The sequence below is a fragment of the Vombatus ursinus genome, unplaced genomic scaffold (assembly GCF_900497805.2).
Source record: "Vombatus ursinus unplaced genomic scaffold, bare-nosed wombat genome assembly UNPS02014778.1, whole genome shotgun sequence".
In the NCBI taxonomy this organism is placed as follows: Eukaryota; Metazoa; Chordata; class Mammalia; order Diprotodontia; family Vombatidae; genus Vombatus; species Vombatus ursinus.
In genome coordinates, this window is record NW_020954556.1 from 3,269,180 (window position 1) to 3,296,936 (window position 27,757).

Consider the following 27,757-nt stretch of genomic DNA (forward strand, 5'->3'; position numbering starts at 1 on the left):
AGTTACTTTAACCTATCCTTGTACAACATATATTCCAGTCCTCTTAACGTGCTGGTCACCCTCTTCTTCATTCCAGAGCTGAGCCACAGTGTAGTAATAGAAGGGAAATAAAGAAATGTCTCTGAATCTCATGTGAAGTGAAATTCATAGGGGATGGGTCCTAGATAGCAACAGGCTTAAAACAGGGCATCTCAAGGGACTTTGAGTTACTTGATTTCTCTCTGAGGCAAACACTCTCTTCTGTGAGGGTATCTCAGGGGCCTAACCTTCCCTTTTCCCCTTACCCCTCCCATTGCATAGCCTTAAAGAAGATGGTGGTTCCTTTGGATATGTACATACATGGCCTTTTATATATAGATGCCAACATATAATGTTAAACACAAACCCTCACAGAAGCCTATAGAAAGACATTAGGTGACCAGATTATTTATTTGGAAGGTTGAAAGAATATTTGAAAACCAATCAACCAAAAGATCCACATCCCTACCCCCACACCTCCACCCAACTCATCCCAGAAAAGGGACATGACAGGAAACTACAGAGGTTGAAATACATTGGATTTATTTCTTTCTAAAGTTTGTACATATACATATATCATATACATATTTTAAATCCTTCACTAGTTTGCATGATTTCTATTACATAAAAATCATTTGAATGCAATAAACTTTGTCGTCGTAAAGCGACAAATTATCCGCAACCTATAAAAACACAGAGGAACAGTTCTAATCATAAACATTTACACAATAGAGAAATGTACTCCATATATCACAGATTCTATACATGTCAGGTAACTCACTGTCTACATACTTTTAAATTTACTTAACAACAATGAGCGAGGGCAATATTTATATACAGCTATCTTAATGAAAAATAAAGCAATTATAAAATGTAAACTTAATTTTCAAAATATTCTTTAAACACTTTCACCATATCTGCACTAATCCTCACTTGAGTCAAAATAGGACCATCATATGAATGCCTTAATTTACCAGGAAATGGCCTTTCCTGTACCAGGTGGGCGGTGGTGTTGGCAGGCAGGACATGGTGTGGTATCCCTAGCTTAGTTGAGTTTGAGAATGCTTCTGGAGCAGACCGCTGTGTTGCTGCTAATTCCACTCACCATTCGCTGGGGACATATGGCACTGGGGGCTGAGATGAAATTGAAATATTGGGTGGAGAAAAATTTGAAGATGGAGGGGGATTAGCCACTTCTCTCAGCTTGAGAAAAAGATTTATTTCTAAAACTTTGCCTTTTCCCACCAGTTCCCTGGAAAAATATGTTGCATTGTTCTGCCAGCTACTTTTGAGTCACAATGAGTGTAGCCCAATTAACAGCATGGAAAAATTATTATTTTTTTCAAGATTCATTAAAAGATAATTCTGCCTAAACTATAGCATAGATTGTATGCTGTTGATAGAGGTTCTCAGCTTGGATCATTGCTGGAACTCTCAACCACTGTTCTAGAAAGAGGTCTAAAACATGAAGCAGAAAAAGGATGCCTGTTGGACTGGAGGGTGCCATCCTCACTCTGAACCTCTTTTTGGACTGAGCAACACTGATGAGCAAGAGTGTTTTAAAGGCCTCTCTGGCCTTACCCACAGAAATGAGATATAAATTGAGTCTTTTTCTATTTCATTTCTAGGATGCACAAAGGCACAAAGAGCTTCTGTCCCCAGTGTCAGAGTTAAATATGCTATGTCATTTCATGTGCATTAAATGTGACTTTGAGATCAATGTCAAGATTGACTGGATTTCACTGACCTCAGGCAGCCACACTGGGGAGGGCCTCTCACTCTCGCCAGCTGGTGTCTAGCTGAATTCCCAAGGTAGAGCAATCAGCTTTGGAAACCCATATGTGTTGCTCAGTGAAGGAGGTTGGAAACAGTTGAAAACATGAGGGGCAGCGACCTCCACTGCTGTAGTCTGGCACACAGTAAAATGCTCTGAAACTCCAGGGGCATTACAGGGCTAAAGAGGAGAAGAACATCTCAATTTAGGTGATGGCAGTCTTAATTGGAGACTACCTCAAAGTCTTAACTCCTCTGGAAGGAAAATACCACCTATGAACATTCAGGAGCTGGTGGGAAAATTAAAAAGAAAAAGTCAGACTTCAAAATTCTCTCCACAAAGTAACATTTCCAGGAATAGAGGCTGGGTGTTTATTTATAGAGCGGTTATTTAGAATTTATATTCTACCTTGCAAAGGAAAGTGTACCTTCATTAATGTCCTTCCCAATCTCCATTCTCATTTTCATCATTGACAAAAAAAAAGTGCATTTTTTTCCCTATGAATACCCAACTACTTTTCAATTTGATCATGACTTTCACAGCTCTGAGATGAAAGAGGGGTGGATAAACTAACCTTATCTTTTCTGGAACAGATTCTTCTCTCCCTTCCCTGCATGTTTACTCTTTGCCCCAAGAGATGCTTGGTCATAACAGCACCTCCTTCCCAGGAAAGAAGTCTTCTGGGGCTTCCCTCGGCTGCTGTGAGTTACTGGGGAGCTTCGTTAATGCATTACCCAAAACTCTAACTCAGTGGTACCATATGAAAGGATCTGTCTGTGTGCACACACATAGTTATTGATCAGTAAAAAGTGCAAGTCAAAATATAAGAGCCAAAATTACTACTAAACCCTGGGTAAATACTTCTATATTTCAGTTCTTGGGCCCTTGTTCACCATGTCTTTTGAACACTGTGAATCCCTCAGCCTTATAAAGTTGGGTTTGCATAATTCAGACTATTCACAGTGTGTGCACATATGTGTGTAACTGTGTGTGTACATGTGTATGTGTGTATGCATGTGTGTACACATGTATATGTCTGCTGAAGGTCCCAAATACGTGTAAACCTTTTTTTTTTTCTATACCCTTTAAGTGTGTGGGAAATTGATACCTTGCCTCTATAAGGCAAGGAACTTAGAATTATTAACTATAACATATATGCCAAATGGGAAATGTTTCAATTCACCCATGCTTCAGTTTGGTCAAATCTTCTTGTTTCTTTAGATTTAAAAATTCCAATTATCCTAACAGGAATTTTAAAACCAACACAGAAAATTAATATTTATACATAGGCCCAGTGGTTACTTGGCTTTTAAAAAAAAAAAAAACCAAACAAAACAAAAGCAAAACTTCATGGCTTTCCCAAAAGTCCTGTCATTTTAAAGGCTTAAGGCATAAAGAGAAACATTTCCAATAACTACTCCTTTTATGTCATTTGTGAATCGAATGGATGTTTATATAAATCTCTGCAATTCCAAAAATGAAATATATCCATAGTGCAGAACTACAGCTTTGCTAACTGGTCACAGAGCCAATCCACTAAATTTTAAAATGAATGAAGTTGCAAAAAAAAAAAAAAAGTTTGAGACTACAGAGTGAACACAAACAACCAAAACAACTGACCATACTGCCTCTGTTCAGAGCTGTGAAATTCTTCTGCCCTCCTAGACCCCTACTTCTCAGAAACAGAAGCAAAGAACTTTGGGCAGCGTATTTGAAAACAAGCCTGACACTGCATTCAAACCATATGCACATGCACGCACACATACATACTCTCAGTCACTGCTTCAAAAACACCCAACATGCTAGTTAATAGATTTGAGTCTCTGGTTATATATTTCTACACCATAAGACAGGCGGTAAGCTCAAACAACTAAGGCAGTGGCTCATCTTTGGGGAGAGGCAGAAAAACAGTGATACTGAAGTACAAAAATATTAGCTATTTAACTGAGTCCATAGCCTGTTCTAAAATGCCTTTGCCTGCAACAAGATTTTCATGGAGAAGTCCTAATTTATAAGCATTCTGAATCTAAGAACATGGCACCCTGCCTCGAGAAGGTGCCAACCATGCAGGTGCCACATTTGTGATACTTTACACTTCCGAGGGTATGGAGCAGCACTAGGCTAATCCACTGTGAAATATACACAAACATGTAAATGACATTGTCTCAGCCTCTCTAGTGTTCCTGAAAATCTCTGTTCTCCTGGACTAATTACAGCAATAAAGAAGGTGTGCTTCAAATAATCACACGTTGTAATAAGCCCAATCAAAACGAACTTACTTGATCTCATGTCTATTTTTTTTTCATTTTTAATTTTTAAATACTCAAGACTAGACTAGACAGGCTGCCCCCTGTTTTTCTTTTCCTTTATTCCCCTGTACTTTTCAAATCACTATGAGCTCTCCTCTTAGTGTATATATGTATACAAATATATAAGTATATATGCATACATATATATATAAAACTAGTTCCATGAAACTATCACACTATAGCTAGTCATTTTGCCCTAGAGATTTTGAAATTCAGATTAAATTGTAACATAAGAATTTTTCAATTAAAAACCCTTTAATCAAAATATCATTTGATTTCTAGATTAATAAAACAATGCTACTATACACTCTTAATGGCTGAACTATATAACCAATCCTATGAGGCTTTTTTTTTTTACATCACACTGGTTATTGAGAAAATAAAATTTAAAATCTTTCTGATGTTTACATGTACCATATGTTGATATGCAAACCACACAGTGATGCATATGCATACAAGTATATTCATATATACATATATATATACACACAAACACACACACAAACGCAAACACACATATACTTAGAGATGGCAGATAGCCTTTTCTGTGGCATGACACATTATCTGTATGAATCCTTATGTTACTGCAGACACACTTAAATTATCATGAATGAACCAGGGAGACTTAAGGAACCCTATCATAAGTATAGTTACACATATTGTAATACTATCTTACTGTTGCATTCAAGTCTACAATCTGTCATGCAGGTTCAAGTATTTACTGAAATTCTCTCCATGAGGACCAGCTCCCAGCATGCAATGGGCCAGAGTGCTATCCTAAGAAGATCATCCAAATAGGTCATGGATGCTGTAGGTACAGGAAGACCTAAAAATTCACTAGTCCATCACTCTACTAAAGGTGTAGCCTGAGAAAGAAAGAGAGAAAGAGAGAGAGACAGAGACAGAGGGAGAGAGAGACAGAGAGAGAAAGACAGAAAGAGAGAGAAAGAGAAATTGCAAAAGGGGGTGTCCGGAACTGAGAAGGAATCAGAAAGCTGTCCTTTGTTGCCTTTTCCCTATTTTTGGACATCAGCAATCAGGCCTCCCAGAGTCCCTTCTGGTGATGTGCTGGTGTCTGACCTTTAAAAAGCAAGAGGAAAGGGAATCACAAACTCTCAAGCAGATATGCAGTTTGGCCCTAAAGCTGGCAACTTTGGAGCAAGGTTGATGAACAAGGGGGCTCCTTTAGCTGTTCAGCTGACTTGAGATGATTTTCTGCTCAAGTGACTTGGAATCCCATGAAGGGAAAGGAGCAACTATTTAAGTCCAATATAGCACCACTAGATACAAATTTTATTTTTGATTACTGTAAGGAATCTCTTCTGTGCTCTCCCTATAGCGTGGGTTTCAGAGGTTGAGAAATATTCCTGGCATTTGATGGCTAAACTGACTTAGTGCCCAAGTTAAAAGAAAATTGGTATGTATTTTGCCAGGGTCCCAGGCAATTGGCCTAAGTCAAGCCCACAGCAATTTCAAAGTGGAAACAAAGCTACAGCATTTTGGACCCTATTCTTGGCCATCCAGTAGAATGAGGATTTCAGTGGTGAATTAACTAAAAAAAAAAAGATTGCTAAAGGAATTAAAACAAACAAACAAACAAACAAACAAACATCAAACTGAAACCCTAGACTTGCCAGTAAGGTATTTTTTTTTTTCAAGGTGCATCTTTGAACCTCTCAACCAAGCCAAAAAGGAAAAGTCAGAGATCATTTCTTCTGAGCAGTAATGAGAGGCCCCTTTCTCATTGAGTTCCTACTTCTACCTAGCACCTCTTCTCATCCCCTGAATAAGGAGCCACATTGCATTGGTCCAACCAAGTGAAGCCCCAGCTGAGGAGGTCAGCTTTTGCTCTGTCCACTCAGGGGAGGCTATGTTCTCCATTTATAGTTGTTTCCCTCAGGTCCTTCCTGAGTAGTTCTTAGCCTCCTGGATTGTCCAAAGATTAGAAAGCCCAGGGACTGTTAAAATTAGAAAGAACTCCAAGAACAGTGGTACTGACCACATGGGGGGGGGGGGTGTCAATCAGTTTTATCTATGCTGTATAGTACCAGAAACCCCTGACCAATCACTGACCAACCTTCACCACTTTCAGAGCCTGAAAAGCCCATTGCTCCTTTTGAATGGCACTAGCCTATTGATAAGTACTCCTAATGGCAAAAGAAAATATGAAAATATGTCCTGCATTATTTTGTCACTCCAGGTATACCCAACCTGTTGGCATTAAGATACAAGAAAATGGATAGAAATACTGGGTGGCTAAGCTAAATTAGAAACTTCTAAGGCAAGGTTGTTTTCTTAAACACAAACTCCCAAGCAAATCTGTGAGGTGGGATCAAAACACCCAAATTCCCAATAAAACATTCTTCTAGAACTCTGCATGTTAGGTGGTAACCCCAACTCTGAAGAAACTCATATATTTTTATATGTGAAACATTCATAATATTGGTCAAATTCAGCAATGAGACTATTAAAACAGTGACAAACTAGTAGCAAGACTTTCCTCTAATTTAAACCACGATGGATTGGTTTTAAGTCAAGGGTATCTTGATTTAAAAAGAGGTCTGCCACAGGTCAGAGGAACTCAGGCCCATCTACATGCCTTCAGCTCATGGAAGGTGAGGTAGGGGGTTGAGAAGTCACAGGAAGGGGTTTGTGAAGTACCTCATTGAAAAAGGAAAAAAAGAAGGAAAAAGAGTTCTTCTGTACCTTGAAGTAAGCAGCAGGGAGAAAGGAAGTCTGAATAGAACCTTGTTTCATCTTCCTTGATCAGATGCCAAAAAAAGTAGACTTCCATGAGTGAGAAGCACCGCCTTAGTTCCTCAGAGCAGTTCTAAGCTAGTCTCATTTTAACTCTGTGAAGGTTGCTTCCTACAGAACCAGATGTGACTTGTATTAATCAAGGGTTGGAAGGAGGAGAGGAGCTCCTAGTCCAATACCTAATGATGGACTAGCATTGTACAGGCGTGAGCGGTGACCCTAGGCCACAACAGCAATTTCTGTATTTATTATTTTAAAAACAAACCTATATAAACATAGTACACAGCAGCTTAAAATATAAAAGTATAACTTTCTAATCCAGATGAATAACTCATCAGCATAACCAGAAGTAAAAATGACTTCCATGAAGAAGACAATGGAAATAATGCCTTATTCATGTGAGGCTAGCCAAATATTTCTCGGATTAGTCTAAATACCAATAATACTGTAGGCAAGGTACCATTTAATGTGTATCTCATGTTGTAAGCACACAAAATGCACACAAACACACAATACACAAAGACACACACACTGAATGCATACATACATTGAAGCAATGAGCAGAGCAGTTTATATGAGTTCAGTTACTCAGACCAACACATAACACTGTCCAGGTACCTCTAGGATAAAGACATAGGCAGACAATAGGCTGGAAATTCAAATGGAAAGAGTGTTTGTCCAGGGGGGTGGGAGTGGGGAGGATCTTCCTATCTCATGGAGGCCTTGTAGATTCTGAGAGCAGCTACAAAAAGCAAAATACTCTGGGCCACACAACTATAAAATCCAACCTTGTTTTTGCTCAGTTTTTGGAGCTTTCAGAAAAAAAAAATGTGATCCATTTAATGGGATGGTCAGTTACAGGGCTTTTGTCAAAAATCTGACCTGTTGTCATGTGAGAAGCTATAACCTCAGAAATATGAGATTCTTCCCCTCTCCTTTCACGGAACCAAGGCATCAAATAAACATTCAGTTTGTTTTCATATATGACAGAAGTTACATTTTAATAAATAGCCCACTATGATTAAAAATTTGTAAAGTTCTAAAGGTCAATTCTGTTTTCCAAAGAGATTGTTTTGGTTTTTAAAGCTAATTCTTTCTCATTTCTTAGAATGATGCCACCCTTGCATAGCATTTAATTCTTTGGTCAAAGTACATATGATTCAAGGTGACTAACTTCATTTGTTGTGACTATACTGCTCAAATAGGGGTGGGGAAAGATTCCTTTTTGATGGTGGCCGAAGTCTCCCTCTCGTTCCCTCTCTCTACAAGTCTCCCTTTCTTGTGCTTATCTTCCCCTGAATGCCAAAGCGATTACCACATGAAGACTCAGGAGGCCAAAAGATGTCTCACTAACTGCATGAGAAGACCTCAATGAGTGCTCTAGAAGGGGAGAATTTCCTTTGTTGACACCCCAAGTATAGGGAAAAGGGTGTCGGAGCTACAGTAGTAGTGAGCTAAGTGGTCTGGTCATCTATTTCCTATCAAAGGAACCAAAATAATGAACTGAGCAAAGAGTGGTTGCTCATATGCAACCACCAGATTTCCAGCAGCTACTGACCTAGAGTTCACTATATGTGTATATATATATATATATATATATTTTTCATGTTATTAAAATCAGGGTACCATTCCAGACCCTTGAGAACTGTCTATTTTGTAAAGTTGTTTTCCTTGTTTTGTTCATTTCTCTGTGTAAACCTAAGAAAATAAAGAGCGATTTGCAACAATACTTTGTTGGACACGGGGGCAAGGAAACCTCCCTCCTGCCTCCATGTTCACACAGCCAAGAAATAACCAAATATCTACACACCCTAAGAAAGAACCCAATGCCAGTATGAAAGGCTATAACCAGACGGTGTAGAATCTCAAGTTCCTTCTCAGATACAGCAGGAGTCACGTTCCTGTCCCCTGGAAATGAAAACTGGAACTATGAACATAGCTCCCCAACGGCTAATATGCCTGCCTTTCTTGGGCAAACAAAATTAACTTGGAATGAATCTTCCCTTAATCTTCACTGGGCAAAATGACTTCACTCTGCTTTCCTCTACTTCTCAATGGAATTGGTGTTTCAAGTAAGCTAACATGAGTTGTCTAGGACTAACAATCCCTGCAGTCTTCTCATTCTATTCCCCTGCTATTGGCAAGGTTCACAACTTGATAAGTGCTAAAATGCGCTCAAGGCTGCATCACGTTGGGAAATTCTCATTCCCAGTGTCAGAGCCCTTCCCCTAACTTCTACCAGTGGTCAGTTCCACTTCTGTGACTGTGCAAGGTTTCATTTACAAAGACTTCTACTAACTCCAGACTTAGATGAACTCCAGCTAAGCTACAAGGGCTCATCCAGTTAAGTCTTTTACAATGGATTACTTTTTTTTTCTTAAAGTGTAACAGCTGACTTGAGGAATACATAAAACAAGAGAGCAGTGTGCAAACAGGAGAAAATCCAAGGGGAAGGATCGCATCGTTCATTGGGAAACAGCGTTTCCCTTCCCCTCACAAAACAAGGTGCATCAGTTGGCCAATGGCAAATTCTCAAAGCAAAGGGAGTAGGGAGCAAAAGCAACCCTTGGCACTATGTACAGAAAACAACAACAACAACCAAAAATAGACTATAGAAAAAGGGTTACTAATGCACCATTTAGTCACAGAATCATTTGTTGGTATTGTTTTATGAACCACAGATTATCAGAAAGATCTTGAAAAACAATATTTTGCGGCATGACCAATGCTTCCTGTACTCCAATGGATTCTAAGTAACCTTCTGCTTAATGCTGGGTGTTTCTGGTCTGTAGTCCTTCCTTTCAGAGACGTTGCGCTTGACCTTGGCACTGACCGGAGAGGCCTCCTGGTTCAAGGACGGGCTCGAGTGGGATTTCTTCAGTCCCATCCCATCACTGTCGCTGCCGCCCAGCAGCTTCTTGCCTCCTTCTTTCAGAAGATTCACATACATCTCGTAGCGAGATTTCTGAGGGTAGGGAAAAAAAGATGGAAAATCCACAGGAGAATAACTATTAATATATTACACATAACCCTATACAGTTATCATCAACAGCATTTTAACGACATCAAGTTTGAATAGCCAATGAGGGCCTGACTCCATCAAATTGGCAACAACTGCCTACAGGTAGTTGGTACCAGAAAGACCAAAGCTACATGACTGCACGACTAAACAGGCTTCAACTTTCTCATAAGCAAAACATGACAGCAGAACTTGATGACCTCTGAAGGTCTCCAATTTCTTCCAATTCTTAAAGTTTGTTGATGCTGATTCACACATTCAACAAGCAATTATTATGTGGTTATTTTATTTGTAAAAGCACCTTTCATTATAAGAAAATTCATCATTACATTAACTACTCATTAAATATAAGAGTATAAAAACAATAGCTCTTAAGCAAGCTTCTCTCCTTACAGGGAAATTCTCATTACAAGTAAATTCCTTATAAATATAACATCTCTATAAAACTCTGAACTTCATACCTAATTGCTTTTCAGACTTGAATCAAATCAAGTCAACAAGCATTTATTAAGCTCCTACTATGTGCTACGCACCATGCTAAGATAAAAAGAAAGGCAAACACAGTCTCTGATCTCAAGGAGCTCAGAGTCTAATGGGAGGCACAACATGCAAACAGCTAGCAACAAGCAAGATGTAGAAGAGATAAAGTGGAGAGAATCTCAAGGCAAAGGTCGTAGCTTAAGGAAGATCAGGAAAGGCCTCTTCTAGAAGATAGGATATTGGCTGAGACTTGAAGGAAGACCAGGAAAGGCCTCTTCTAGAAGATAGGATATTGGCTGAGACTTGAAGGAAGACCAGGAAAGGCCTCTTCTAGAAGATAGGATATTGGCTGAGACTTGAAGGAAGACCAGGAAAGCCAGGAGGTAGAGATGAGGAGACAGAAAGTTCTAGACATGGGGGGTAGCCAGTGAAAATACATGGAGTTGGGAGATGGGAGTGTCTTGGGTGAAGCATACCAAAGAGGCCAGTGTCACTAAATCATAAAGTATGTGGAGGGGATAAGACATAAGAAGACTGGAAAGGGAGGAAAAGATCAGGTTGTGAAGAGCTTTAAAAGACAAACAGAGAATTTTATATTTGATCTGGGAGGTACTAGAAAGCTACTGGAGTTTACTGAATAGGGGGAAGAGATCATGCCTGTGTTTTTGGAAAATCTTCTGAGAGCTGAGTAGAGAATGGACAGGAATTAGAAGAGAATTGAGGCAGAGAGAGACCAATCTGCAGGCTATTAGAATAGTCCAAGCATGAGGAGATAAAGGCCCACTCCAGTGTGGTGGCAATGTCAGAGGAGAGAAGACAGCATATATGAGAGATGCTATAACGGCAGAAACTACAGGGCCTAGCAAAGACTAGATATGGGGCATGAAATTGAGTGAGAAGATGAAGATGAGAGGTTGTGAGCCTCGTTTGTATGACTGGAGAATGGGGGTGCAACTTAGGAAGATGGGGAAGATTTGCGAGAAAAACGAATGAGTTAAGTTTTAGACATGTTGGTGGACAGGGGGAGATCAGGAAAAGTGGTTAGGGCTGGATTAATAGATCAGATAATCATCTACAGAGAGATAATAATTGAATCCATGGGATCTAATGAGATCACGGAAGGAATAGTATAGAGGGAGAAGAGAAAATGGCCCCAGACAAAGACCTAGTGTAATCACCATTAGATTTGGCAATTAAGAGATCATTGGCAATGATGATTATGATAGCTAACAATTTATATAGCACTTACTATGTGCCAGATACTGTGCTAAGCACTTTACAATTATCATCTTATTTGATCATCACAACAACCCTGGGAGGGAGGTGCTACTATTATCCCTATTTTATAGGTGAAGAAACTGAGGCAAACAGGAGTTAAGTGACTTGCCCAGAGTCACATAGCTAGTAAGAGTCTTGAGGCCAGGTTTGAAATCAGGTCCAATACTCTATCCAGTGAGCCACCTAGCTGCAATTTAAGAGTAGGCAAGATCTACATCTGGACTACTATATCATAAACCCATTCTATCAAACAGAAAAGGCACAAGAACAAAAAACATTTATTTAGCAGAACTTAAAGAGATATTCATATGAGGAAAATTATGGGTGATAGCAGAGGGAAAATCCCGGAGTTGACAAAATATTGGAAAAGTACTAGTTTTATGCATCAGTATGGTGCAGACCTAATTACTATCTTAAATCATTACTCACTAGAAATTTATAATTCTTATCTCTTCAGATTTCCTCTATCCCCCACCTCCTCAACATGAGACTATATCTTCAATTTTTCTAATAGGAATCAAAGGGAAAATAGGATTTGCTTTACCAAAATTCACTTCACAGACTAATATGCTAGAACATACCCTATAAGAAATGGGGTACTTATATTTTGTTTGCTTCTGTCTTCAGAAAGGGGACTAAGTAATCTTAATGTCTGAGCAGTAGTTTGTGGATGGCTAAATGACATGAGCATAAGGCATGTTATTTCAGAGAGCTGGTGGCAGCTATACCATGAGGCATCTCGGTCAAAACTTTTGGAGATGGTTTAAAAAGAAAAACAGAAGAAAAGGGGATAGGGTTCATTCTCGCTACAAGACTCTGGAGAAACTGGTGAGAATGGGAAATAGGACTCAAAAAAAAAAAATCCATCTTTAAAATACACGAGGGAAAAACCAGCAAACAAAAACCCTTTTCCATCTCACTCTACACCTTCAGTTCCAAGGTTTCAGAGGCAAATACATCACATGACTGTGTCAATCAATAAACAAAAGGCACAAAACACTTAGGGGTGAAAAAGGGATGGGACAGGGAGCGGAGGAAAGAAAAAAGGATGAAAATGAGGACCAGGAACAAGAAGAGGTTAGGTCATCACAAAATGTACCAAGAAAAGAAGGCCTACGTGGCTTTCTGGTATGCATCTGCAAGGTACTGTATATGCCCTGTAGGTTACAAAGAAGAAGGCTTGTGATAGGTAGTCAGCCCCTGCTATGTGTCATTAGAGTTAAACCCACATTGCCTCTTCCACACATTCAAGCTGGAGAAAAGAACAATCCCTTTTTTAATGTTGGTGGAGACAGAAGTATGGATACAGGACTCAGGACATGTTTTCCAGGGGGCTGCAGGATCATTTAAATCTATAAGGCGTGCGCACACACACACACACACACACACACACACACACACGATGACTTCTTTGATTTCCAGGAGAGCTGCTAAAAAATTAGCCTCTAGAATAAAGCACTTCAACAAAGGAATTGGGAAGGAACAGGGCAGAGTTGAGTTCTCCTCCATGTTGTTTTCCATTTGCCTCATTTGGGGACTGGTATATCAAGTAGAAACACTCTTTTCTGACCTAATTAAGAGAGGTTTTGAATGGAACCTTTCTTCCTCAGATCAGTGACAGAATTTAAGAATGAAAGTTTAGTTATCTTCAAATTTATCTTGTACATATCTGATTTACACATAAGTCATTTGAAGGTTATGTTCCTCATTAGACTGTGAGCTCCTTGAGGGCAGGGACTGTCTTTTAGCTTTCTTTGTTTCCCAAGAGAAAAAGAGACTTCTACATAGCAGGCACTTAAAGAATGTGTGACTGACTTTTTGAGATAGTCAAGGGAGAAGAAGGTAGTGTATTTGTAAAGCATCCTTCAAGAGGTGATGCACTCCACCTTGCACGTTTTAGTAGATCTGCAAACACTGTCTAACGTCCTAAATTAACCTGAGAGTTGAGCTGATGTTCAATATTCAATGGGATGGTGAAAAAAGCACAGAAAGTTTAAGTGATCTCCCAAGATCCACAGCTAGTAAGTGTGAACTAAAATACAAATAAAGTCCAATAGAGGTATGATTGTATCTTCTATTTGTGTCCACAGCTTTTATGACTTAATAATAAAATTAGTGAACAGTGAAGAACATTGGCTTTATGTTTCGTTTGTTTTGTTTTTAATTCTTTCCCACCCATTATTCCATTTGCCCTCCAAAACAACTCTGGAAAGTAGGTAGGGCAGTCATTAGTAGACCTTATGGACAGGGACCAGATAATTCTCTCATTTTATAGTGGAGGAACCTGAGGCACAGAGAAGATAATTTAGAATGTCAAAAAGGAGGAGGTGAAGGAAATAAGTATTTATTAAATGTCTACAATATGCCAGGCATTGTATTTAAGGCTTTACAAATATTATCTCATTTGATTTTCACAACAGTCCTAGGAATTAGGTGCTATTGTTATCATTCCCATTTTACAGTTGAGGAAACTGAGGCAGACAGTAAGTGTTTGAGACTGGATTTGAATGTTAAGTCTTTCCAACTACAAGCCCAGTGCTCTATCCACTGAGCCTCCAGAAATAGAAGAGTTCTGGGTACAACTCAAGCTTTATTGGGGAACTTCTCACTCATCATTGACAAATGATGACCCATCTTCTGTCTGAAGATGTCCAGTGACAGGAACTCATTACCTTCTGTGGCTCAAGGTCACATGTAGTGGGTAGGGTTGGGATCATCTCTCTCTTCTGCTGCTTATATTGATGTCAGCCATAAAGACCTACAGGGTCTGGAGGGCAGTGGAGAGCACTAGGAATCACAGTACCTGAATTCATATCCAAGTCAATTAACTTCTCTGTGCCTCAGTTTCCTTATTTAAAAAAAAATGAAGGAGTTGGACTATGAAAACTCTAGGTCTCTGATTCCAAAATAAGGTTAATTATGGAGCACTCATTGCTTTACATTAAACATAGAGATAAACTATGTTGTCAGTATCATATATGTGTGTTTGTGTGAAAAGACATTCAGAAATCTCTCTAACACTACTTTTGTTATGTGCCGGATCCCTCAGGGTATCCCAATTCTACCACCAGACAACTCTTCCTCATTCACTCTACTCTAAAAGTTACTGAGTTTACCCTGGTGATCTCCCCTTTCAAAAAAAACCTCTTTTAGCTAAAATGATGAAGGGGAAATAACATAAGTATACGAAGGCTCAAAGTGTTTTGAATCCTGCATGGATTTGTTCACCAAGTGTCCAGAATTAGGGCCATCCTTTGAATCTCGAGGGAGGGAGGCTTACCACAAATAAAAGGTGGGGTTACTTTATCTAGCAGGGAGTGTACTTCTGGGGCCTGTTATCTTTAACAGTTGATAAAGGCCAAAAAGATAAAGAGGTCCAAGGGCTCAATCTATCTTCTCTTATAATAAATCAAGCAAGCACACTTTTAAAAGGATGGGGGAGGATTACCAGACTATTCATTCCAAGATGTGGCTTCTTTGGGAAATCAGACAAAGACATCTCACAGGGGAAAGTCTGTAGTATGAATGTAACCAGTCTCTGGAGCAGTATAAGTAACACAGCTGTTCATTATGAGGTGCATGAGGAATGTAAACAATGCTCCACCTTCCCAAAAGGTCAGTTAACTTACTGAGCCCATAGACGGGAAACACGCAGGTACACCAGACCACTGCAACCATGCTTCTTTGTTAACATACTACATGGCTGCTTCCTTCCTTCATTCTCTCAGCACATAACTGTTTGATGAAAACAACATCATGGAGGAGTATTTCATATACTAGCTAGCTAGTATGGTCTCCTATCCTTAAATATCGAGGCCGAATGCTGCTTTGGCATGGGTAGGAAGGAATACCAGCACATGCACTCCCTGAAGCAGCCCCACTCCTATTCTCCTCCCATCTCTGCTGACCAGCTGCATTGTCTTCCTCCCTCTGCAAAGACTTAGATAAACTCATGAATAATACTAGATCACTCTCCTGGCACTTCTTAGGTATGAAGGTCACCAGCTACAAGATGGCCATATTCTCCCAGTAGAATGCAAGCTCATTGAGGGCAGGGATTATCTTGCTTTTATATTTGTATCCCAAGCACTTAGAACAGTGTGCCAGAATTTAATAAATGCTTGTTGACTGATTGATATAGAAAGGAACCCTGCTACATACACTTATAGCAGCCTACACATACATCATTGTGATACACTTCTTTTAGTAACATCCTTTGTCTACTTTTCAAACTCTCTTCATGTAGAGGCCAAGATTATTCTGCAAAATGTTCTTGAGGATCCATTCAGATCTTAAAACAAAATATATTTTCTAAGCATATGGGATTTTGTGTTGTCGTTTTGGACCTGTGATTTTATTGGCATAAAGACTTTCTAGTGAGGAAACTCCCTCTTCCAATGCAGGTTGGCAAATGTTCTACGTAAGAGTTTTAGGGATTTGCTTGGAGGCATATAGAGATTAAATGACTTGGAGAAGGGGTAGATTCAAAACCCTGTCTCCCTAACTCCAAGGCTAATATTCTATTCACTGTTTCACCCTGCCCCTCAAGCACTTTATGCGTACTAGGAAAACAAAATGAGAGTTTTTACTTCTAACTAAACTTAAAAATAAAGTAAGCATTTGGGATTTTTCCATGCGAGTTCTTATGACATCTCGTCTTAGTTTCTTTCTGATGCAGAGAATGGTCTTCAAATGTGCCCTTTTAGCAAAAAGGGTAGGCTCCAAGGTAACATTTGGAAGTAGTTATGTATCTTGGATGGCATTGCTGTCAGTTCTTCATATATCTTTCTGAGGTCCAACTGGAAAATTAAAGTCCCTACTGCAATGTAATTAATTACAGCAGGCTGATGTCTCCCTTTAGATAACTCCTTGCATTCTGTGCCTAGAGTTTAAACTCCATAAGGTGGAAACCATTATTTTTGTGAATTTCAAAACGGCATGAAGTCTGCATTTGGCACTCAACAAATAATAAACCATCACAATGATAAGATACAGTTATACTCCTTTCGTCTGAGAATAATTTCAAAGACAGATGGCTGACAAGGTTGAAAAAAATATATATATACATTAATTAATAGAACTGCACATTTAAGACAAAGCACCAAATAACAAGAACAGAGACAAAACTACTAACTTTCTCGCCAACATCTGTTAATATAATTAAGTTCTGCTTCTTGAGCAACACAGTGAAACTTTTCATTTCTATATGGCATTTAATGCTTAGAATGCTGGATTTGACATAGGAAGATCCAGATCTGAATAATGCCTCCAATAAAGTTACTAGGTGGATCAAGGGCAAATCACTGGGCTTCTCTGAGACTGTTTCCTCATTTGAAAAATGATGATAATCATACCTGCAGAACCTATCGCACCACACTTTTTGGAGACCTAAATATGGCATTTTGCAAACCTTAATGCACTCTAGAAATAGGCACTATTGTTGTTGTTATTATTCATACACTAGTTAAAAGAAAAGTCAACTTCACTCATTTCTTCATGGTCAGAGAATTCTAGGATGTGAAGGTACCCTAAAAAATCAGCCCTTTCATCATATGGGGCTCCATCCACCTGTAACAGAGAGGCAAGTGCTCCTAGAATTGAGAAATAAGCACACAAGACAGATAGATATACGTAGATGGATGTGCTATACTCAAATAAAACCAAGAGCTGTGATGTTATCCATGCTATACACAGCTAAAAAGAAGATACACTATTTGTTGTTCATTCTTTCCAGGCACAAATTTTTTTGTTAATGAGGGTCTAGGAGAGGCACGAGGGTTAGATCTACATGGTGTTTACTTTTCTTACTTGACTCTCAATTCCGTGTTTGTAAAAGCAAATGTAACGAGGCCAAATCTACATCTTTAGTTCTTAGGAACTCTCTAACACTGGGAATAGGATTTTTGGCAGTGTACTTACTCTAAAAAAATTCCATCAAAAGAAAAATCTTGGAGGTCTCGTCATCATGTTGAAATATAACTTTATACTTACTCTCTTCTCCTGCCTACCACCCATACATGAATTTATTTGATTAGAATATCCTCTCTCTGCCTCACCAGCAAGCTGTGTATGCTTTAAATTCTCTCCCAAGGTGAGTTACATTTTCCTGATACTTTCACACACCACCACAGGTGCCCCAAAGGTAACCAATGACAAAAGTGACTAATGATTCCATTGCTTCAAGGTTGCTCCTTCCACTGACGTAGACTTCTTTCTTGAGATTAAGAGTGTCCTTTCCAAACTTGTGCTAAGTCTATTTGGTAAAACAGATTCTCAATAAATATTTTATAAACCAATGGGGAAAGGCAGTTATCTCCTCAAATATGCAGCACAAACATCCACTCTCTTTACACCAGGGAGGAATCAAGACTCAAATGCATTGTCAAGTAGGATTAGCAGGTGGCAGGTTGTATTACATCTCATTTGAGCTTTCATTTTAGACAACATTAGATCAGATGGTTACAAGGGTTAGATAGCAAAGAAGAAAAATTATGAGGAAATGTCTGTTGTTATTTTTTGAAAGCAAGTTTAATGACATCCACAAATAAATGTGAGGGCATTTGATGGAACAAATGCCTTCTCTGGGACCTTATGCCTTTTTAAAATCTCATGTGAGAGGAGGGCATCTTTCTACCTTTGTTACATGAAAAAAGAAAGCAGTATGCCAAATGACAATGAAACCCTCTGGCAATTGTGACTTATTATTTCCCACTTCTCCCATTTGCCTTCAGTCCCTACTCTAATATAAGTCAAATCTAGAATAAATATCTAGCATTTTCCCCCTTGTTATTCTCCTCCCTTTCAAAACAAGCATGTTAAAAAGCCATCTGGCAAAAAATGAAAATAAAGCTAGTGGTTCCGAGTTACATACTTTGATGGATTGCTTCTGTATTTCTCGGGCTTTGTGTAGAGAAGAGAAAGGAAGAGGGACTTTTAAAACCCTTGGCTATACAAGTTACAATGGCAAATTATCTTTACTTGGAATTTTGTGGGATGATGCAGAAATTACAGCTGGGTACTCATTCTTTCCCCACCCAATTTAAGAAAAGCATTAAGATTTCCCAAAGGTAAAGCTGTTTACAAGTCAAATCTCAAAGTTTTTTATTTCCTTTCCCACTCACAATGCAACAGCAGCTCACTGAATAAACTGCACATTTAATTTTGGGTTTATGTTTGTGGCTATCTAGCAAGTCTTGGGGAAGAGATTCTCTTCTCTCCTCCCAGTCTCAGTAGAGATGGTATCAGCAGCATTTTTAATACTGGCTGGTGTCCTTACCAAAACGGCTGCCTGAAAAGTCTGAGGGTTTTACTCCCACTTCTCCTATCAAATCTGGATGAAGATGACCATGGGGGGAGAAAAAGAAACTAAAGAAGCAGGAGTGGATGGCTCACTACTCTTAGAAATAGTAGAGAGCTGGGGAAGAATAGTAGAGACAGAAGATGTGATTTGTCCCTGCTGGTAGATGCTTAACTTCTGCTGCTCTCAGAACAGCCAGCAAGGAAGATGATTCTACGCCAGGGGTGGGGAACCTGTTCTAGGCTATTACTAGAAAGTGGACAGTGGAAAGGGATAGTGTTTAAAGAGAGGCAGAACTTTGTGGTCAACTATAATATGCGACTGATCTAAGGTTATATGAAACTTAAAAAGAAATCCATGATAACTGGTGCTAGAGTGAGAAGGACCTGAGTTCAAATCTGGCCTCAGACATTTACTACCTTGTGTGATCCTGGGCAAGTCACTTAACCCCAATTGCCTCTACCCTCCAAAAAAAAAAAAAAATCCAGGAGCCCATATTAATAGGTTAAGGAAGGCCATCAGGTCAGCAAAAAAAGAAAAAAGGAAGTGTGGTAAGACAGCAGGATCATGAAAATCTAGGGAGGAGAGAATATCTATGAAGGAGGGTCAGCGCTAAACAACACAGAGAAATCAAGAAGAATAAAACTGAAAAAAGACCACCAGAACTGGCAATTAATAATAGATCAGTGGTAATCAGAGAGAGCAGTTTCAATTGTGTGATGAGAATGGGAGCTTCTCTCATAAGCATGTTACTAATGCCTTTTCCTCACAGCTATTTTGTTTACTCATGATGTAAGTGTGAATTATTATTATGGGAAGAAATGTAAGTGTGCCCTAAGTAGATAAAACTGGGAAGAGCAACTATAACTAAACAAATATGTACAGAAGAAACTGGGGCTGGAGGTGACAGTTTTTAATAGACATTTAGATTTCCAAGATACCCAAAAGAGGCAAAGATTCTCAAATAATTCCAATTATTCCCTGAACAAGTAATCTAGGATAAAATCTTTATGAGAACAGCTTATACATGTCTCAATAATTTCCTTTGTGAAAATATGGAAAGAGAACAAGCAGGTATTTTTGCAGGTGATTTTCTATAGCAGATCAAATCTTAGGCACTGTTTTCTGAGAGGTGTCTGTTGATTAAAAAATGATTTGACTCTAGTTGTGCAATGTACACCCTCCTTAAAGCCTTTCTTTCAATGCGGAGTTGTCAGTGTGGATATTAAAATCATTCAAAGTTCTTCGACTGATGCAACCACTGTTTTGTTCAACAATTCTTTAATTATCAAGACTGAGAAACTTACAAAAGGTGTTTCCCACTGTTGTGAAGGACATCCTGAGCAAATTCCAAATGAGAAAGAATTCCCTACAGGTAGTGAGGTAGATAGGACCATCGGACCATCAATTGGGAACCAGAAGGTGCTTCAGAGGCCACTGAGTTCAGCATTCTCATTTATCAGATGAGAAAACTGAGGGAGGCAAAGTGACTGACCTGCCCAAGGTCACAGAGGTAGTGTCAGGGGTGAGAGTTTAACCCAGATTCTGTAACTCTAGAGCATGGATTCCTAAGGGTCCCTGAACTTTCAAAAATATTTTAACTATATTTTAATATAACGGGTTTCCTTTGTGATCCTACGCACTTTATTTTATGTATTCCAAAACATTCTGAGGAGGGAGTCAGAGATTTTAGACTCCCAAAGGAGACTATGACACATACACACACACACACACACACACACACACACACACACACACACACACACACACAGGCTAAGAACCTCTGGTCTAGAGTCAGTGTTCTTTCCATGGTACAATACTGCCTCCTCCATTTCTTTTTCTAAATGTTGTTTGCAGGTGACATCATGCTGACTGCATCAGGCCTAGGAACACCAGAGAGTCTCCAGAATGAGATCTACAACCAGTTGAAAATAATCATCCTCAAAACCCACACAGGACAAAAACAAGTGAATAAAGAATGAATCCTGTCCAAACTATGAGAGCTGCCATTGAATGGGTGGCGTATTAATTAGTATCTACATATTGAACAGGCACTGCTGATGGATCATAAATGTTTGGTCTTAGAGTTAAATAGATGAAAAGTAAAATGATTGGATACAGTAGAATCCAAGTTCCTGTATCTGAGTTTTATCTTTACATATGTCTTTTACATATCCAGCACAGTGCCTTTTGTTGTTTAGTCATTTTTCAGTTGTATCTGACTCTTCGTGACCCTATTTGATATATTCTTGGCAAAGATACTGGAGTGGTTTGCCATTTCCTTCTCCATCTCATTTTACAGATGAGGAAACTGAGGCAAACAGGATGAAGTGACTTGCCCAGAGTCACACAGCTAGTAAGAGTCTGAGGCCAGATTTCAATTCAAGAAGATGAGTCTCCCTGACTCCAGGCCTGGCACTCTATCTACTATACCACCTAGCTGCGCCATATACCTAAATTAATGCTTATTGAATTGATTTGGCAATTGTGGAGTCTGCATTTTATTTTATAAACCACATTGTATTTCCAACGATTGCCCAACACAAAAGCCCTTATCTGTAACTCCAATCTGTTCTTGGCACACTTCTGTATGACTGTGAATCACGAAATGCCATGATCTTTGAAGAATCAGAATCATAGTTTACCCAGAGGACAAGTATCTTAGAAGACATCACTTATTATATATATGAGCAGAAAAGAAGATGGGTTGGTCAGATAGAACTTTATTGGTATCTGAGTGATATTAAAAGACCTCAGTAGGCCTCTCATGTATTTGGTAGATCTACACAAAATCTGTGGAAGGGCATGGAAAATTATCACACAAAATCAGAAGTTATTGATGGGTGATGATCTTTATGGGTGGAAAGAAATCCCATATTGATGAGGTCAAGGATCCCCCAAAGCAAGAAGTTCAAATTCGCCAATGAAGAGTCATGGATTCAGCACCAGTGATTTCTGATTCCCAGATTCACCACCTTTATGGCCACATATGGGATGGGGTTTCAGTGGTTCCACTAAAGATTTCACCTCTCCCCACTTCCACCCCCCCCAACAATACCTTTCCTATTAGACTTTTATGGTTCCTAAAATGCCACTACTATTAGTGATTTAATCCTTTAGATCCTAAAAGATTTTTGGTCTTTGGGAACACCTCTGAAAGGGAGACAATCCTAAAGTTAATAGCTTATCAGTGAAAAACAAAGCTAAATGGATATTGGTTGATAAGCTTTCTGAGAGTGAGTCTCTACAGAAATAGGACTGAGAACACTTTCTGGGGGACAGAGAAACACACTGGGAGGGGAGAGAATGGTATGAATAGGGAAGTTAGAAGGGCACCAAAGACACACCTCACTTTTATTTCCATACATTGCCCACGATCAGCCCTGCCCATGTAGACACTCACTGAAATAACCTCAGGTGTCTGTTAAAAGTTCAAGATTTGAGTCATAATGATGAGCAATAGGTAAACACAGTATGAAGGGCTCCAGGCATAAAGCTTATAGCAAAATCAATTTCTAGCCTTAAAATGAATTCTGCTCTTAGAGCAGTTACAGCAAAGAACCACTGTAGTGCTTATATTCTCTTTTAGATATATTTTCATTTTGAAAGCATGTTCCAATGTAAAGGCACTGAATAATTTTGGAAAGGATACATATTACAATGTAAAATTCCAGTGCCTGATTCTACAAAAATATCTCTATTTCTCATGTCAGATATTATAGTAAATTACTTGCCAAAATCCATGTTCCTAATACACAATTTGGCTTTGAAAATAGGCAAAAGGGAGCTAATATGCCTAAGAAAGTAGATGAGGCACTCCAGATAGAAAACTGACACACTGTGCTGTATCTGGTTGTATGATATAAAGTTCTACACTTGAATTAAAAAAAAAAAATATATTGGATGGGAGAGAGACAGCCTGACAACACCCATTATGTAAAATAAGGGTTTTAGTAGAATGCAAGCTCAACAGGGAAAGAACTGATCATTCAAAAAGCTAATGTGACTTTCAGCTGCATTAGCAGAGTGTAAAGTTGAAAATAGGGAAGTGTTACACCTGTACTCTATAGAAGGGGACCTTAGTCTATGTGCAGATTTCAGAGGGTCAGTGAATTTGAATGAGAAAAACAAGTGCATCTTTATTTTCATTAACCTCCAAATGAAATTTAGCATTCTTCATATATCTTAAAAAATACCATTCTGAGAAAGTTCCCCCCAACTGGCAAAGAGATCTATGCAACAAAAAAATGAAGAACCCTTGCTTTTGTTATTTTGAGTGCCACATGAAGAACTAGAGAGCTTCCTGAGAAGAACAAATAGGATGGTGAGGGCATTGAAGACTGTGCATTACAAAGATCATTTAAAAGAGCAAGGGATGTTTAGTCTAAAGAAGAAAAGACAAGGGAGATGCGATAACTGTCTCCAAGAATTCAAAGGGCTGACATGTGGGAGAAATATCAGACTTCTTGCCTCAGAAGGAGAATAGGGGCAGACCATGATTGAGAAGAGATTTCAGATGGATGAGGAAAAGCTGGCTGACAGACCATCAGAGTCATCCAAAAGTGGAATGGACTCTGTTGATGTCTTTGATGGTCATCTGTTAGGAACACTGTAGTAGAAATTCCTGCTTGAGATACGGATGGAACTGGGTTATTTCTGAGGTCATTCCCAACTCTGAGATTCTATGAATTAGTGAGGGTAATGATCCAGCACATGTAGTCAATAAGTTTGACTCCAAAAAATCCCACATAGCAAGTCAGGAGCTCATTTTCTTCTCATCCTAGAAAGATGTAACTCCTACCTGGAGTTACTCATTTCACATATCTTTGTTTTCAAAGTCAGATGGGAAAAGAGAAGCCTAGGAAAATAAAATGACTTGTCTGAGTTCCCACAGCAAGTTAGGGACAGAAATGAGATTTGAACTCGGGTCTTCTGACTCCCAGAACAAGATCTTGCTTCCTTAATTAATTTATATTTTCCCAGGGGCATTGCAAAAAGACATCCCTTTAACAAAAAGGAGGCACCTAAATGGGAAGGGTTTACAGGATATGGCAAGCTGGCGGGGAAGGATGTGTTTTTTGAGAAGGAAGTCACTTTGGTGACAGTACAAAGGTGGGCTGCCTACTCAGACTATGCACAGGGCCAGCTTTGCTTATTTTATTCATCAGAGCTGGTACAAAAAATGCTGTTGCTAGGTTCCCTTTTCCTTCAAATACATATGTATTTATCTCCAGATTCCAATTCAGTTTCTTAAGAAAAATCCTATTTTCAACTGGGGTTAAATTCTAAAAGCAATGGTGGCCTAAGGCATCCTTTGCTTTTCTCAGAATTACAGCATTTAGCATCTCCTTGTAGACCCAGACACATAATTACCTTCGTAATGGGCTCTTTAAAAGGAGAGGGCACTGGGTTCCTGGCTAGGATGTGTGACTTTCTCTAGTGTGCCTATTACCAACTTTTAACAGAGTAAATAGCATTTCTCCCTGCTCTTATATTTCTATTAGAAAACACACAAGGAATTAATAATTTTATCTCTAAACTTATGAGAAATGAAGGTAATTTACAAGCTTATAATAGTGAAGTTCTGGAAGTCTGTAAAACTCATGGAATTTGGTATGGCACTGAGATTACCTTCATACAGCTCCATTTAAGGATGTGATCATTTATGAACATTACTTAAATGGAAATTTCTTTGCATTATGTCACATCTGCATACATGTTGTATCTACCCAGAAGAACATAAGTTCCCTGAGGGTAGAGAATATTTCATTTTTTTCTATTGTATCTCCAGTGCCTTGAATATAATAAGTAGGTGCTTTGAGAATGTTTGCTGAAATGAGTACAAGGTGGTATGAAATGAGAAATCCAGTTATTCCATGATGATGGCACAGGAATGGCCGCAATAAAACAGAGAACTTGCTATAAACAAACAAACAAATGAAAATGTCTAGACTATCCAACCACCTGGTATTTGTAAACTGGCTATTTCATTGTATTTAGAGTAATTGACAATATTTATGTTGTTAGCTAACAGCTTCCATTCCAAACCACAGGACAGCAGGTGCATTCCAGCTGTACAAACAAAATATTTCAAATGACACGCACATCTTCCTCCCAGCAAAGAATCCCTAGAGAAATTCACAGCAAAGAATCCCCAGAGAACCCAAACTGTCTCCAGCTTCCCCCCTTCAATATTCTTCTCAGACCTTCCCACACAAAGAAGATAAAGCACCCATCCATGTTAGAGTAAGAAACACAGCCACCTGACTGCAACCTTCCCACTATGCTCAGGAAAGCACAGAGAGAGCTCTCTTTAGACACAACCTATGTAAAACCCTTCCATCTGGAGACCGTTCAATCCCTGTTCTTTCTAGCTCAGCGCTTTTCAGCTGCTATACCTTCTTTCTCCATTCATTTCCACAGTATGTAAAATGTCCGTTGCTCAAGTCACTTTTGCACAGCTTAAAGACATGTGGTGCTATCACCAGAAAAGACATTAGGTGATTCCCTTTCTAATCATGGTTTTCTGGACTTAAACGAGTCCCCATGCTCACCCCTCCAGTGTCCCCAAACCACAAATACAACCTACTCTGTGACCTCACCAATGGTGCTACTGACCATAAAGGTGCCAGGTCTATCTCTGTGGGTCTTTCTCTGCAAAGCAGGTATTTCTTTAGTATTAACTGGTTTCATATATCCCTTCGGTCAGTAGCTTCTATATGTTTTTCACCTATCCCCAAATCTTTGTCATATTTCTTAATGGTTACAGCAATGTCTGTAACCAATGGTTCTATGACACTTTTTGAAGGCTTTCTTATATTTTTTATGTGGCAGTCAATACCTGTTTTATAGAATAATAAGATTTTAGAGCTCAAGGGGACCCTAGCAATCATCTAAGCTAACCCTTTTCCTTTTAACAGACTGAAAAATAGAGACAGAGAGAAGAAAAATGATATAGTCCTAGGTCACAGAACCAAGCTTGTGGCTGAGCCAGAATTAGACTCTAGATCCCCTATTCAGTCTAAAATTCTTTCCATTATACCACCCTATTTCAAGGCAGGTAGGAAGCACAGTGGATAGAGCAGATAAGGCCTGGAGTCAAGAAGACACACCTTCCTGAATTTAAATCTGGCCTCAGACCCTACTTGCTGTGTGATCCTGGGCAAGTCACTTAATCCTGCTTGCCTCAGTTTCCTCACCTGTAAAATGAACTGGAGAAGGAAATGGCAAACTACTCCAGTATCTCTGCCCATGAAAACCCCAAAATGGGGTCATGAGGAGTGGACACAACAGAAAAATGACTGAACAACACCCTTTCTCTGTCAAATGGGAATAATTTTATTTGAATTAATTTCTATGACAATGAGAATGCTCATGATTTACTATCTATTGAGCTTGAGAATAACCATATGATCAATCCATATATTTCATCACTCCAGCAGAATGTTAGCTTCACAGGGCAAGAATTTTGTACTTGTATCTCAAATACCTAGTAGAGTACCTAGCACATAGTAGGCACTTAATAAGTCCTTGTTGATTGATTATACTATCATTTTTCAAGCTCAGCATAAAAGATATTTTCACCATTTCAGAAATTAATTCAAGCAAAATAATGAACATAAAAATCAATATAGGATATACACAAAATAAATACGAAGTGATTGGGGGGGGCACTAACAGCTGGGGAATCCAAAAGTACTCATGAAGGAGGTAGCTTTTGAACTAAGTTTTCAAGGGAGGTATGGGTTCTAAGAAGTAGAGAGGAGGAGAGGGTGCATTCTAGGCATGGACTTTCAAGATGCAATGCCTCATACAAGGAATAATAAGTAGACAATTTGGCTGAAGCAGGTGAAGGGAAGTAAAGTGTCATCAGCCTGGCAAAGTAAGCGAGAGCCAGATTGCGAAGGGTTTTAAATGCTAAATGCAGAAGCCAGTCTTTTCCTAGAGGCAATGGGGAACCACAGAGGATGCTTGAGCACAGGAGTGACAGCATCAGACATATAACTTGGTAGGCACATGCAGGATGGATTAGAGAAGGGAAAGACTAGATATATGGGGACCCAGTAGGAAGTCACTGCAACAGTTCAGGCAAGAAGTGAAGAATACAACTAGGATGTATAGCACGAATAAAGAAGGGAGAAAAGAAAGGAAAGATAATAGTACATGATTGGTTATGGGGGATGGGCCAGAATAAAGAGTCAAGGATGATTCTGAGATTGAGAATCTGGGTGGCTGAAGGGAAATCAGTTAAGGCTAACAACTTACCTAAAAAGAAATCAGAATCAGAAAACTTACGTTTGTAGAGCATATCTAATAGTACCTAAGGGACCTTAAGTAAATCACTGGGTCTCAGTTTCCTCTGTAGGGTGAATTAGGTGATTTCCAGTGTCCCCTTCTGTTTTCAATCCTATAATGCTATTATGTTGGTGAGGACTGGTTCAGTACCCATTTATTAACAAAAAAGGGTTAAGCTACCACCAAATTTTATTTTTTTACATCAGATACAACTGGGATAGGTAGCCATCTCAATGTATTTTATTTTACTTTATTGCTTTTGGTGAGACAATTAGGGTTAAGTGACTTGCCCAGGGTCAAGTGGTTGCTAGTGGTTGTCAAGTGTCTGAGGCTGGATTTGAACTCAGCTCCTCCTGACTCCAAAGCTGGAGCTCCATCCACTGCTCCACCTAGCTGCCCCACCATCTCAATTTCGTAAGGCAAAACTAAGAATTAACCACTTTGTGCCAGACCAGAAAGCTCTATCTGTGCTGGATTTGTCAAATAGCCCATTTAGAGTAAGGTATGCTGCTCTGCATGAAACTGTCATT

The 27,757-nt window shown here is 39.1% G+C and overlaps 1 protein-coding gene across 1 annotated transcript in view; it reads right to left on the reverse strand.

Annotated features, from left to right (window-relative positions):
* Positions 1 to 593: 593 nt before the first annotated feature.
* The window catches only part of PSD3 (pleckstrin and Sec7 domain containing 3), a 608,877-nt gene continuing 581,713 nt past the window's right edge, over positions 594 to 27,757 (reverse strand). The window contains exon 16 of the mRNA XM_027865166.1: positions 594 to 9,823. Within this exon, the coding sequence (XP_027720967.1) occupies positions 9,608 to 9,823 (216 nt within the window). The 3' untranslated portion in view covers positions 594 to 9,607. The remainder of the gene's footprint in view (positions 9,824 to 27,757) is intronic.